Source organism: Mustelus asterias, chromosome 22 (genome assembly GCF_964213995.1).
Source record: "Mustelus asterias chromosome 22, sMusAst1.hap1.1, whole genome shotgun sequence".
Classification (NCBI taxonomy): domain Eukaryota; kingdom Metazoa; phylum Chordata; class Chondrichthyes; order Carcharhiniformes; family Triakidae; genus Mustelus; species Mustelus asterias.
In genome coordinates, this window is record NC_135822.1 from 27,032,106 (window position 1) to 27,047,647 (window position 15,542).

At 42.6% G+C, this 15,542-nt stretch overlaps 1 protein-coding gene across 1 annotated transcript in view; it reads right to left on the bottom strand.

The window, feature by feature from the left end:
• prdm2b (PR domain containing 2, with ZNF domain b) overlaps positions 1–15,542 on the bottom strand; it is an 89,973-nt gene that overhangs the window by 47,177 nt on the left and 27,254 nt on the right. The window contains exon 4 of the mRNA XM_078239035.1: positions 4,790–4,942. Within this exon, the coding sequence (XP_078095161.1) occupies positions 4,790–4,942 (153 nt within the window). The remainder of the gene's footprint in view (positions 1–4,789; positions 4,943–15,542) is intronic.

A 15,542-nucleotide genomic window follows, 5' to 3' on the forward strand; every position in this document is an offset into this window, starting at 1 on the left:
GAATGGTTAGCACTTAGAATGAACTTCCAAATAAATTGGTGGAGGCATCTTTCTAGATGGCTGCATCAAGAGATTTGAATGATCTTCTCTCTCAATCTTGTAAAGTTGCCAGCAGTATCTGTTTTACAAACTTTTTCCAAGCCCGGGGCAAGTTTGCTGATGTCAATTAGAGCAGGTACATTAGCACCAAAATTCAAAGAAGACACTAGACCGGATTTTGGGTAAATAGATAGATGACATTTCTACCTAACTTCATAAACGAATAATGATAATTTCAGTACGATAATGGTGGGCTGTTGGCACTTTTTGTGTTTAAAATTCCTGTTATCAGTTACAGTACTAATTCAATTTTGTGGATTCTATAGATCCAGTAAGGATCATTATCAGAAGAAATCCCCAGCTGATCTTGTATCTTGCCTGAGGCTAATGATGCCAATATCAGTACTGGCACACCATAGCCTAACTTAGGAAAGGGCAATGATCAAAACTTAGGAATTTTTTAGTATGTATACTTCAGTGCTGCATCACACAATACATTTCCAAATCATCAACTCAAAGATTCTACAGCATGTCAGTGAAACATTTACCAGCACTGCCCCCCACCCCCTGTAAAATGCTATTAGGCAAAACATTACTTCATATTCCATACATCAATCCTGATAGTTAAGAGCAACAGCTCATTGTAGACAATCAAACTGTTTTCTAATGAAGATATCTCCTACCAATAACTACTTTATCAATTACAATTTCTGAGAGAATATCAGCAAGCGACCTGCATCATGCAAAACCATGTAAACAGAATTACTTATTCATTAAGATGTTTGTGGTACTTTGTATTCATTTGTCTACCTGACAATAGTCCTTGCATTCAACCTGCTTCATTCGAACCATTAAAAAATGAACAAGTATAATGAATAAAAACAGAAAATAGTCCACAGTTCTGGCAGCATCAATGGAGAAACAAAGGCTAGCGTTTCAGTTCAATTACTTTCATCACATCTGGAAAAGAAGTTTCTAGTCTTGAAAGCTTACTACCATGAAACATCAACTCTGTTTCATCTCTCCACAGATGCTGCCAGACCTACCTAATATCTCCAGCATTTGCAGTTATTTCACATTTTCAGTATGCATAGTATTTTGCTTTGTACAACATTTATCTTTCCAAAGTTGGGCTGGTCCAGAAACAGCATTCTGAGTTGTGTAACTCAGGGTGAAGTACTGGCGTTTGGAGTTCTATCAATGAGGAAGGGAAGGAGCAATTCAAACTGAAGAATTAAATGAACTCCAAAAAAGCAATTTATACAAAGTTAAACGCCACCAGCTCAAATGGGAAGATGGTTCCTTTAACAAGATGAAGATAAATTAAAATGTCATTAAATCAAACAGATTTGTTGATTTGCAGCACCTAACATTTACTGTAAAATATGGTACATGTAGCCATCATCATATATGTTTTACATCTTTTGGGGCAAGCAACATTTGGTTTCATTAAACTGCAACATTAAAACTAGGTACTAAAGATCTTTCTTGACACATATCTTTGTTAATCTTTATAAAAACCAAATCATCTAATCTAGAATACTCAAAAAAAGAAACAACTGTTCACACAGCAGATATGAAGCAAAGTACGAGTGTGACTGAAGAGGAGGATTTTAGGCCTAATGAGCATCACAACACACCTTATAGATTTCGACCTTTACATGAATTTAATACATGCAATAACCAGGACACCACATACCTGTGGGGTTTATCCTTGTGTCTAAGTCTAATGGAGTATGTGAAACACATTTGCATAGCATTCCTGTGAGGTTAAACGTTTCAAGCTAATTAATGTTTTTTGTTTCAGTTAAGACATTTGGTTGGGAGCAGAAGAAAATTAGAAACGTAGCTTTTGAAATAAACACAACTATTCTGATACATTGAGGCAGAAAGCTGCAACTTCAAGTAATAAAAATTGAATAAAAGGACCAGAGTAAAAGCAAGAAAGGACTTGTGAAAGAGCCAGAACACGCGAATGAGGGAAAGTCAGTGTGCATATAAATTGATAGGATAGATAACAAACAAAAAGGGAGATGATGACTAAGGATCAGAGGAGGAAGGATTTCTGCAACAAAAGGTGACAATTCTTCCCAGCTGTAACACCACAGGAGATTAACTACTGAAATATGAAAAATTGATCATTGTTGGGGTTCGCACTAAATTTTGCTTCCTTTTTATATCATTTACTTCAGCTGGAAGATTGCTAAGAGGTGCCAACATTGACGGATGAATATGGCAGAGAAGACATAGAAACCAGCTTTGGACAGAGAGCTTCTTGCAAACCAGTTTGGAGGGAGTCAAAGTGGGAAGAGTAGAAGCAATTGGCACTGCCCTCACAGAAATATTGTACATCTGTAAAGTAATGCCACAAGCACGAAAATCATTTGTAACAGGGAAGGCAGAGTTACTACTGGAGTTTTTTTTTGAAATACATAGCAGGCTCATTAAGCACTTAAAACAGAAAAAAGACAGCTTTATTATTCAGGTGAAACCTTTGAAACTACTTGCTCAGATCAGCATTTGGAACATAGCAGATTGCTCAGCATAACCATTAACCTATCTTATTCTTTCAGATGCTAAATGACCTGCTGCATAGTCACAACATTGTCTAGCAGTTTACCTTTTTCTAGGCAGAAAAATCCTCCCAAACAACTGCTTGAAGTTGGTACTAAATGATATTCATCAAATGCTGAGTGTTTTAGGAGTTGCACAGGGTAGAATGGCTGTGCAAACTGTAATAACCACAAAGGATCTCCAGGACAGATTATGTTCAATCCTTTGTATTCAGACAAGAATTGTGCCAGTGGGAGGGTTAAGACTATAATTCTGTGATCTGTGCATTACATAGATGATACACATCAGCAAGTAATAGTTTGTGAAGAATATCCTATGGGATACAATCATCTGAACCAAAGAGCACCACTAGTGGGAATATTACTGCACAGCATTTGTTGATGTGTATTCCAGTTAAACCATCCAGTTTCCCTAGCTTTTTTAATGTTGCGGTGCTGCAGATTAGCCTGCAGATAGTATGAAATAATGATCAAAACAGTAATCCATATAATGTGAAAATTATTCAGAAGAACTAAGCTGCATTTGACCTCAATGGCCCATGTTATAATAGTGCCCCTATGTCATCCTACTTCAGATTAGCTAACTCAGGAATACTGTACATCTGTAAAGTAATGCTGCAACCTCGAAAATCTGTGCACGTACAGCAAAAGTGAAGGCAGTTACTACTAGAGATTTTTCTGAAACACATACCAGGCTTTAAACAGAAAAAAGACAAGTTCAGGTGAAACCTTTGAAACTCCTTGCTCAGATTAGCATTTGGAACATAGCAGATTGCTCAGCATAACCATGAACCTATCTTATTCTTTCAGTTGCTAAATGACCTGCCGTGTGGTTTTATCAGGTTTCTAATGTGTAATGTTTTATCTTTCATTTTTTGGTAGACAGAAAATTCTTCTCAAGTAACTGCTTGAAGTTGAGACTGTAATTCCTAATTTACTTCACTCAGTGCCTTTATCTACTTGGCCTTTGGGGAGTTTCTGTCCATTTAAAAACAAGAAAAATCTAAAGCATGAATCTTTAAAGATATGCTGCAAATGTTCATCATTATGCGGACACCAAACTGTACTTGCAACATGGTACATCTCCTGAACTGGATTCTCAGAGGCTACGCCAACTTCTTGGTGTGAACAGAGTTCAGGGTTAATGGCATACAACACTCACCTTATGGGTGGTTGCAACAAAGTCCTACAAAGCAGATTTATGCAAAAGAAGTATCACAATAACAAGTACATGAAGATAGAGACCAAGAAAAGGTTTTTGGCCACCAACAATACACACAAATTGATGACACCAAATCTATTTTACCTGGGTGTAAACATAAAGATGATAATTGTATGCATAAATAAAAACTTCAGAAAACAAATAGTTTAAAAAACTTTATTGAGAAGTCACTGACATTTGCTTTCTGATCTGACTGGATGCTGTAGATAATGTTTTTGGGACTTGCTGTACTGCTAAAGGGTTCACTATAAACGGTACATGAGTTTCAAGGTTAAAACAGCAGCCATTGCTTTCAACCTTCTTGGGAAGGTACCAGACTGCCAACCCGCTGGATTGCACCTGAGCCCCGGAAATAAGATTAATCTCCTGAACATTGCTGCATGCAACCCAAGAAGGGTATTAAAAAAGTTGTATTATTTATAAATTCTTTGAATGTAAGTTTATAAAGTTTTGGAGATCGGAAATAAAAACACTCCGATTGAGTGGGACATTTAAAATTAGACGGTCACGTGATGAAACCTTCAGGAATATGTCCAAGAGTTGGTGACTCAAAAGGTTCCAGAAAAACAAAATTAAATATGATTAAGTTTAATGATCCTTAGTTTCTTTCCAGTTGCATTTTAAAAACTCAGATGAAAGACTGAAAAGAAATGGAGAAAAAAAGTGTTACAGCTTTTTTGCCGTACTGTTAAAGAACTGTAAATGATTTGAACTTTATGTTTAGGTGGGGAGAGGGAAAAGGAAAGAGGAAGACGACAGATGGGCATCGTGGAATATATTGGGAGAGAAAGAGATGAAATGAGATCAAAGCAGCCTTAAAGTTTTTTGTTCCAGAGTTTGAGCAAGGGAAGCTTACTAGAAAACCTAATATTTGCTTTTATGCGTGAATGTGTGTGGCCAGAGTGCAACTTTATGAGAATTTGTACTAATCTTCACATCACAGGGATACGACTACCTTGAAGACTTTGTAGTAGATAGCCCTGTTGATCTCCAGAGGGAAGAGGTTCTGCTCATCGGAGGAGCGAGCCCAGTTCACGTACCGCAACCAGTTGCCTTTGCTTGGATCTGTGGCATCAATACACATCCACCCGAATTGGGGGAAGTAAACCTGAAAGGAGAGAGTTGACCTTAGTTAGTGGTAAGTACTGAGCCAGTCCTCATCACCAATGTTTAGTAATCAACAACAAAACATTTGTTTTGTATTTTTTGGGGAGTGGGGTAGGAAATATTGGAAAGAAAAATGGAAAGCTTTACTTTATTTGGCAAACTGCTAAGCTCCATATGTGCTGCTTGTTACAACTGTATATTTACTATTTATTCTCTTCATTCTGTCCCTTACGCACAGAGCAAAAAAAGTCAAGTTGGACCTATCTTCTCCCAAGTATTTGGGCCATCACTGTAATACACTAAATCATTTCAAGTGTAAGATAATTTAGATAAAACTCCCACTTCCCTGCAAAAGATGGACTGACAACTAATGTAGAACCTCACTAGCTTTGTGCATCTTCTCTCCCGGATGTGCTGATTCTTAGTGTGGAAAGGGAGAAAAGTGAAAAGAAATTGGAGGATGATGCATTCAATCCATAGTGTACAGAAGCTGCAGAAAACTTTTAATGTGGCACAATTCAGGGAAAGATTTATGGCGATCCTGCAAGTAGGCGTCATCAGTTCCATGCCAGTTTGGGACAGTGAGAAAGTCTTCCTGCATAGCAACATTACAGCATTCATCTACTAATTGTGCCCAAGTGACCAAACTTAATACAAGAATATGTAGTAAGTGAACCATAAAGCTAAACCAGATCCCACTCAGTGTGCACTTTACAAGGGGTTACTACTAGATTAGCACTTAATCACTAATGCACAAACAAGTAGGCTACGCATCCCTGAATTACAGATGTCTGCAAGACATGGACGCTGGGGTCACATCAGTAATGAGGCATATCTGACGAGGCATATCTGAAGAGGCATTAAGTACCTAGCTAATGGTACAACTGTCTAACTATATAGACTCAAACCTCAATTAGAGAGAAAAAATAGAGAAAGTCAAAAGCATACTGGAGGGTATAAGTGGTGGGTGAAAAGATCAGAAAAGTTTTCTCGAATATCTGAATTGACTACGTTTAAGTGCTAGTGGTCAGTCACTATACTTTGATGAAAGGAAATCACTCCCCTGGAGATCTGTGTACCATCATCTCATTTTTAACCTCAAATTTGTAAAATGATTCTGTTTTCTCCTGCTGTGAACATGCAATTTCTACATAACAGGTTATCAGCATAGCTTTCATTTTTATTTTTAATTAGTTGCTTTGGAGAAAGGCAGAGGTGTGACTGGTGACAGGATTTTTGGGGTAAGATTTAATTTAAAGTACTTTTTCGCGGGTGTTATTTATTTATTTAATTATTTTTAAATTTTGGCGCGAAACCGGCAGTGGCCGCGGGATTTACTGGGAAGGGTCTTTTGAGTTCTTTTTAGTGCACGGGAGGTTTAAAAGGCAGGCCCCACTATCCAACGGGCAGCGTTGGGAGAGGGCAGCGGAGTGAGAGGGAGCTGAGTGAGAACTGAGGGGCTTTGGCTCATCGGGCTTAGGCAGAAAGGGCGAGCAGGGGTGAGTTTCTTATTTTTTTTTATTTATAATTTACTTTTCTCTGTGTACCTCGGAAGAAAGGGTGAAATATGAGTGTAAAGCCAGTGTGGTGCTCGCAGTGCAGTATGTGGGAGGTCCTGGAGGCACCTGGCCTCCCGGACATCCACATCTGTGAGGGGTGTGTCGAGCTGCGGTTCCTGAGGGCCTGTGTTAGGGAGCTGGAACTGCAGCTTGACGATCTTAGGCAGGTGAGGGAGAATGAGGAGGTGATAGACAAGAGCTATCATCAGGTGGTCACACCAGGGCCACGGGAGGAGGCCAAGTGGGTGACAGCCAGGAAGGGTAAAACACGGGTGATTGAGAGCACCCCGGTGGAAGTGCCCCTACATAACAAGTACTCCTGTCTGACTACTGTTGGGGGGGACAGCCCATCTGGGGGAAGCAGCAGTGGCCGTGTCTCCAGGGTGGAGTCCGGCCCTGTAACTCAGAGGGCTAAGGAAAGGAGGAGGAAGGCGGTATTAATCGGGGACTCGACAGTCAGGGGGACGGACAGGCGAGAGTCTCGCATGGTGGTCTGCCTCCCTGGGGCTGGGATCCAGGATGTCGCTGGGCGAGTCCCAGAAATCCTTAGGTGGGAGGGAGAGGAGCCGGAGGTAGCGGTACATATTGGTACCGCTGATGTGGGTAAGAAGGGGGAAGGGAACATGAAAAGAGAGTATAGGGAATTAGGGAGACAGCTGAGAAGGAGGAAAGCAAAGGTAGTAATCTCGGGATTGCTGCCTGTGCCATGGGAAGGTGAGGAAAGGAATGGAGTGAGGTGGAGGATGAATGTGTGGCTGAGGGAATGGTGCAGGGGGCAGGGATTCAGGTTCCTGGACCATTGGGACCTCTTTAGGGGCAGGTGTGACCTGTATACTAAAAACGGGTGGCACTTGAATCCCAGGGGGACCAATATCCTGGCAGGAAGGTTGGCTAAGGCTACTGGGGAGAGTTTAAACTAGATAGGTTGGGGGGAGGGGATCAAAGCGACGTGACTGAGAGTGAGGAAGGTAGCTCGCAAACAGAGAAGGGTTATAGGCAGTGCAAGAGGGCAGGTGGACTGGGAACAGAGAAGGGGAGAGGTCAGACCATAGGATTGAGAGGTGTCTACTCTAATGCCAGGAGTATAGTGAATAAACAACTAGCTAAAGGAGGAGAGGGCTTGGGAGATGTTAGTAGCGCTTCAAGAAACCGGGTCCAGATAAAGGCTGGCATAAAGACACTTTGCCTGAATGCACGAAGCATTCGAAACAAAGTAAATGAGTTGATGGCACAAATCCATACAAATGAATATGATCTAGTGTCCATCACAGAAACGTGGTTGCAGGGTGACCGGGACTGGGAACTGAATATACAGGGTTATCAGGCATTTAGGAAGGATAGACAGGTAGAAAAAGGAGGTGGGGTAGCTTTGTTAATAAAGGATAATATCAGGACGGTAGTGAGAGACGACATAGGCTCTAAGGAGCAAAACGTGGAATCGTTGTGGGTGGAGATAAGGAATAGTAGGGGGAGAAAGACACTGGTAGGCGTGGTCTATAGGCCCCCAAATAATAACTTAGAGGTGGGGAGGGCTATAAACAAGCAAATAATGGATGCGTGCAAAAGTGGAACGGCAATAATCATGGGGGATTTTAACCTACATATTGATTGGTCGACTCAAATTGGACGTGGAGGGCTTGAGGAAGAGTTCTTGGAATGCTGTCGGGATTGTTTCATTGAACAGTATGTTACAGAACCTACGAGAGAGCGAGCTATCTTGGATCTGGTTCTATGCAATGAGACAGGTAGGATTAAGGATCTTCTTGTGAAGGATCCTCTTGGGATGAGTGATCATAATATGATGGAATTTCTGATACAGATGGAGGGTGAGAAAGTAGGGTCCCAAACCAGTGTCCTCTGCTTGAACAGAGGGGAGTACGATAGGATGAGGGTGGAATTGGCTAATGTAGACTGGGCGAGCAGACTGGTAGGTAGGACAGCTGAGGAACAGTGGAGGATTTTTAAGGAGATTTTTTAAAGTACTCAGCAAAAATATATTCCGGTGATAAAGGAGGACTGTAAGAAAAAGGATAACCGGACGTGGATAACGAAGGAAATAAAGGAGAGTATTAAAATAAAATCAGATGCGTACAGAGTGGCCAAAAATAGTGGAGAATTAGTGGATTGGGAAAGCTTTAAAGAAAAACAAAGAACGACTAAGAAAGCGATTAAGAAAGGAAAGATAGATTATGAAACTAAACTAGCTCAAAATATAAAAAATGATAGTAAAAGTTTTTACAAGTATATAAAAAGGAATAGAGTGGCTAGAGTGAATGTTGGACCCTTGGAAGATGAGAGGGGGGATTTAATAGTGGAAAACGAGGAAATGGCTGAGACTTTAAATAAGTTCTTTGTGTCGGTCTTCACGGTGGAAGACACAAATAGTTTGCCGAATATTAGAGATCGAGAGTTGGTGGGAGGGGAGGTCCTTAATACAATTACTGTTACTAAGGAGGTGGTGCTTGGTAGACTAATAGGACTGAAGGTAGACAAGTCCCCGGGCCCGGATGGAATGCATCCCAGGGTACTGAAAGAAATGGCTGAGGTAATAGCAGATACGTTAGTAGTAATTTATCAAAATTCGCTGGACTCTGGGGTAGTGCTGGCTGACTGGAAAACAGCTACTGTTACGCCGCTGTTTAAAAAAGGAAGTAGACAAAAGGCGGGTAACTACAGGCCGTTTAGCTTAACGTCCGTAGTTGGGAAGATGCTAGAGTCCATTATTAAAGAGGAAATAACAGAGCACCTGAATAAGAATGGTTCGATCAAGCAGACGCAGCATGGATTCATGAAGGGAAAGTCGTGTTTGACGAATCTACTGGACTTTTATGAAGATGTCACTAGTGCGGTTGACAGAGGGAAACCGGTGGATGTGGTGTTTTTAGATTTCCAGAAGGCGTTCGATAAGGTGCCTCACAAAAGGTTGCTGCAGAAGATTGGGGTACACGGAGTTAGGGGTAAGGTGTTGGCGTGGATTGGGGATTGGCTATCTAACAGGAAGCAGAGAGTTGGGATAAATGGGTGCTTTTCTGGTTGGCAATTGGTGACCAGTGGCATGCCGCAGGGATCGGTGCTGGGGCCTCAATTGTTTACCATTTACATAGATGATCTGGTGATGGGGACTGAATCTAGGGTATTCAAGTTTGCTGATGACACGAAGGTGAGTGGGAAAGCGAATTGCGTGGAGGACGCGGAAAGTCTGCAGAGAGATTTGGATAGGCTGAGCGAGTGGGCGAGGATCTGGCAGATGGAATATAACGTTAGCAAATGTGAGGTTATCCACTTTGGAAGAAATAATAGTAAATTGGAATATTATTTAAATGGAGAAAAATTACATTGTGCGGCTGTGCAGAGGGACCTGGGGGTCCTTGTGCACGAATCGCAAAAACTCAGTCTGCAGGTGCAGCAGGTGATCAAGAAGGCGAATGGAATGTTGGCCTTTATCGCGAGGGGGATAGAATATAAAAACAGGGAGGTCTTGCTGCAACTGTACAAGGCACTGGTGAGGCCGCAACTGGAGTACTGTGTGCAGTTTTGGTCCCCTTATTTGCGAAAGGATAGATTGGCCTTGGAGGGAGTGCAGAGAAGGTTCACCAGGTTGATACCGGAGATGAGGGGTGTAGCTTATGAGGAGAGATTAAACAGATTGGGTCTGTACTCGTTGGAGTTTAGAAGGATGAGGGGTGATCTTATAGAGACATATAAGATAATGAAGGGGCTGGATAGGGTAGAGGTGGAGAGATTCTTTCCACTTAGAAGGGAAACCAGAACTAGAGGGCACAGCCTCAAAATAAGGGGGGGCCGGTTCAGAACAGAGTTGAGGGGGAACTTCTTCTCTCAAAGGGTAGTGAATCTCTGGAATTCTCTGCCCATCGAAGTGGTGGAGGCTTCCTCGTTGAATATGTTTAAATCACGGGTAGATAGTTTTCTGATCGATAAGGGAATTAGGGGATATGGGGAGCAGGCGGGTAAGTGGAACTGATTCGCTTCAGATCAGCCATGATCTTGTTGAATGGCGGGGCAGCCTCGAAGGGCCAGATGGCCTACTCCTGCTCCTATTTCTTATGTTCTTAAAACCAGGATGAACTAAGGATGCATTTAACCGAGCAGCTTAAAGGACAGCCATAAGGGTTAGAATAAGACAGTGACAATGAAAAAGGTCACTGTGCCAGTCACAAGTGTGACAACTTCATCTTGTTGCTTTTCAAGCCGACACATTGTGGACAGTCAGTATAGAAAAAGAAAAACAAATCCAACCACTTACTGTCCATATTATTCACTTGGATAAAAATCCTGCCCTGTGAAGTACAAGGTATGTAAACCAGGACAATTCCAGGTATAGTCATAGAATCCCTACAGTGCAGAAGGAGGCCCATTCGGCCCATCGAGTCTGCACCGACCACAATCCCACCCAGGCCCTACCCCCACACATTTACCCGCTAATCCCTCTAACCTACGCATCTCAGGACTCTAAGGGGCAATTTTTAACCTGGCCAATCAACCTAACCCGCACATCTTTGGACTGTGGGAGGAAACCGGAGCACCCGGAGGAAACCCACGCAGACACGAGGAGAATGTGCAAACTCCACACAGACAGTGACCCGAGCCGGGAATCGAACCCGGGACCCTGGAGCTGTGAAGCAGCAGTGCTAACCACTGTGCTACCGTGCCGCCCTATCGACTATAGTCGATAGGGCGGCACGGTAGGGCGATAGGGTAGCCCTATCGCCCTATCGACTATAGTCGATAGTGCAGTTCAAATTAGCTAATCTCAGCCAAGGTAAGGACACAACCATTTGCCTTAGCATGCCCAAGTTAAGTACTTGGTGCAATAAAACCTAAAAATTCTGGAGGTCTGGCAGCATCTGTGGAAGGTTGAGTTCATATGACTTTTCTTCAGAGCTGAAGAGGGTTAGAAATATGATGGATTATATAGTTGAGGGGGGGGGGGGGGGGGCATGGAACAGAGAGAGAGGAGTGGAGTTTAGAAAGTGGAGCAGAATAGAAGGTCGGACCCAAAAAGGCATTGGACGCATGACAAAGGGAATGTTAATAGCAGCATTAAAGACTAAAGAAGGTGTTGACAATGGCATAATGGTAAAATAGCAGAATGTCTTAATAGAAAAACAAAGTCAGTGCTCAGAGACAGCAAAGTGACAGATGGCCCTCGGGAGAGGTTATGTGTTGGGACAAATATTAAAAGTGGTCAAGATGGAGAAAGTTCACTTTTGAGAGTTGTCAAACTCAATGCTGAGTCCAGACGACTCACGTATCTAATTGGAAGATCAGTTTGCATTGGGTTTCACTGGAACATTGCAGCAGGCCAAGGTTGGACATGTAAGCATGAGAGCAAGATGATGAGTTCAAATGGCAAGCAACAGGAAGATTGGGGTCATGCTTACGAACTGAGTGAAGGTGTCCTGCAAAGCAATCACCCAGACTGCATTTAGTCTCCCTGACGTGGAGGAGACTGTATTGGGAGCAGTGACTACAGTAGACCAAACTGAAGGAATTGCAAGTGAAATACCGTTTCACCTGGTTGGGGCCTTGGACAGTGAGGAGGGAGGAAGTGAAGAGGCAGGTGTCGCACCTTCAGCGATTGCATGGCAAGGTGCCGTAGGAAGGGAATGAAGGGTTGGGAGTGATGGAGGAGTGGACCAGGGTATCATGGAGGGAGTGATCCCTGCGGACTGGCGAGGAGAAGATGTGTTTCGTGTTGACATCATGGAATTGGTGGAAATGGCAGAGGATGAGCCTTTGAATGCGAAGACAGGGGTGACCCCATCATGGTTCTGTGAGAAGGGGAAGAGGTGAGGGCAGAGGTACAGGAAGTGGTCTGGACACAGTTGAGTGCTTTGACAACCACTGAAGAGGAACCTCTGTTAAGGAAAATGAAAGATATGTCAGAAGTGCTGTTTTTGCAGGTGGCATCATTGAAACAGATGCAACAGAGACATCTTTGTCAATCTCTCCTTGGCTCCCACCTATCTCTGTACTTCTATTCTGCTCCACTTTCTCCACCCCCTCTCTAATTATATAATCCATCACATTTCTATATCCCTTCTCAGTTCTGAAGAGCCATATGGACTTGAAATGTTAACTCAAGTTTATTTTTCCACAGATGCTTCCAGACCTGCCGAGGTTCAGTATTTTCTGTTTTTATTTCAGAATATCTGCAATATTTTGCACAGGGGTGGCTATGGTGTAGTGGTATTATCGCTAGATTATTAATCCAGCCACTCAGCTAATATTCTGGGGACCTGGAGTCGAATCCCACCATGGCAGATGGTGGAATGTGAATTCAATAAAAATATCTGGAATTAAGAATCTACTGATGACCATGAAACCATTGTCGATTGAAAAAAACCCATCTGGTTCTCTAATGTTCTTTAAAGGAAATTAGCCATCCTTACCTGGTCTGGCCTACATGTGACACAGCAATGTGGCTGACTCTCAACTGTCCTCTGAAACGGCCTAACAAGTCACTCGGTTCAAGGGCAACCAGGGATGGGCAATAAATGCTGGCCTAGCCAGTGATCACAGTAAGAAGTCTCACAACACCAGGTTAAAGTCCAACAGGTTTATTTGGTAGCAAATACCATAAGCTTTCGGAGCAATGCTCCTTCGTCAGATGGAGTGGTCTCTGTTCTCAAACAGGGCACAGACACAGAAATCAAATTACAGAATACTGATTAGAATGCAAATCTCTACAGCCAGCCAGGTCTTAAATGCACAGACAATGCACAGACATTGTCTGTGCATTTAAGACCTGGCTGGCTGTAGAGATTTGCATTCTAATCAGTATTCTGTAATTTGATTTCTGTGTCTGTGCCCTGTTTGAGAACAGAGACCACTCCATCTGACGAAGGAGCATTGCTCCGAAAGCTTATGGTATTTGCTACCAAATAAACCTGTTGGACTTTAACCTGGTGTTGTGAGACTTCTTACTGTGCTTACCCCAGTCCAACGCCGGCATCTCCACATCATGACTAGCCAGTGATGCCATGAATGAAAAATGAATTGCTTTTAAGAAATTGGTGCATTTGGGGCAGGAGGAGGGAGGAGCATGCAGGGATGCGATAGTGGTAGGAAAAAGAAAAAGGAAATATTCATATTGTTATCGTCAGCCAGTGATCCCTGCAGGAAAATTTACTTGTGATAATCCGATAAGGATAGGACCAGATTTGGTTGGGATATCCTTCGCTTTTTTGCCAGGAGAACCTGAACATGTGGAATAGGTCAACATGCTGGAGGATTGTTGACATCCACTGATCATATGAGTTAGCAATCTCAGAGAAATGGGTAAATTAAAAGAAAATAGATGCACTCAAGTTCACCATTACAATATTAAAAGAATTTTTACAGAAACAAAAATAATCTGAGTAGAGGCTTCAATTAGTAACTACACAGAATAGGAAAATTCTACTTTCTTTCTCACCCGCACAAAAAAAATTAATTCAGCAAGATATAGTACAAGCTAATTAAAATTAATTTAATAGAGGTCACTTAGGAGATATATTTCTTCAAATCACACACCAGTTAATATGTAAAATTCCTTTGTGATTTTTTAATACTTTTTAATGGATTAATAAGAGCATTAATCTAATTTTAAAACTTTTAAACAGATAAATTGCAGTAAAACTGCACAAATTAATTTTAACACAAACATGCTAACCAGCGTATTACCTAACGATACTGAGCTCCTGACAACTGGGAAAGTGGTAGCAGATACCTGAGGCTGCCGAAAAGGTTTGGGGGGGGGAAAATGCTTTTGCACTAAACAAGGGTGACTCTTGGTTGTTCAAAAAGGATTAGAGAGGCAACATGGTTTTGTGAAGGGGAGGTCGTGTCTTATTAACTTGATCGGGTTTTTCGAGGAAGTGATGAAGATGATTGATGAGGGTAGGGCAGTGGGTATTGTCTACATGGACTTCAGTAAGGCCTTTGACAAGGTCCCTCATGGCAGACTGGTTCAGAAGATGAAGCTCCATGGGATCAGAGGTGAAGCTGGCAAGGTGGATACAAAACTGGCTCGGACAAAGACGACAGAGGGTAGCAGTGGAAGGGTGCGTTTCTGAAAGGAGGGCTGTGACAAGTGGCGTTCCTCAGGGATCAGTGCTGGGACCTTTGCTGTTTCTAATATATATAAATGATTTGGAGGAAAATGTAACTGGTTTGATTAGTAAGTTTGCAGACGACACAAAGGTTGGTGGATTTGCGGATAGCATGAGGACCATCAGAGGATACAGATCGTTTGGAGACTTGGGCGGAGAGATGGCAGATGGAGTTTAATCCGGACACATGTGAGGTAATGCATTTTGGAAGGTCTAATACAGATAGGAAATATACAGTAAATGGCAGAACCTTTAAAGAGTATTGATAGAGGGATCTGGATGTACAGGTACACAGTTCACTGAAAGTGGCAACGCAGGTGGAGAAGGTAGTCAAGAAGACATACGGCATGCTTGCCTTCATCGGCCGGGGCATTGAGTTTAAAAATTGGCAAGTCATGTTGCAGCTTTATAGAACTTTAGTTAGGCTGCATTGGAATATAGTGTTCAATTCTGGTCGCCACACTACCAGAAGGATGTGGAGGCTTTGGAGAGGGTACAGAAAAGATGTACCAAGATGTTGCCTGGTATGGAAGGCATTAGCTATGAGGAGAGATTGCAGAAACTTGGCTTGTTCTCACTGGAACGACGGAGGTTGAGGGGCGACCTGATAGAAGTCTACAAGATTATGAGGGGCATGGACAGAGTGGATAGTCAGAAGTTTTTCCCCCAAGGTGGAAGAGTCAATTGCTAGAGGGCATAGGTTTAAGGTGCAAGGGGCAAGGTTTAAAAGAGATGTACGAGGCAGGGTTTTTTTTTGACACAGAGTGGTGAGTGCCTGGAACTCGCTGCCAGGGGAGGTAGTGTAAGCAGATACGATAGTGACTTTTAAGGGGCGTCTTGACAAATACATGAAAAGGATGGGAATGGAGGGATATGGTCCCCGGAAGCGTAGGGGGTTTTAGTTCAGTCGGGCAGCATGGTCGGTGCA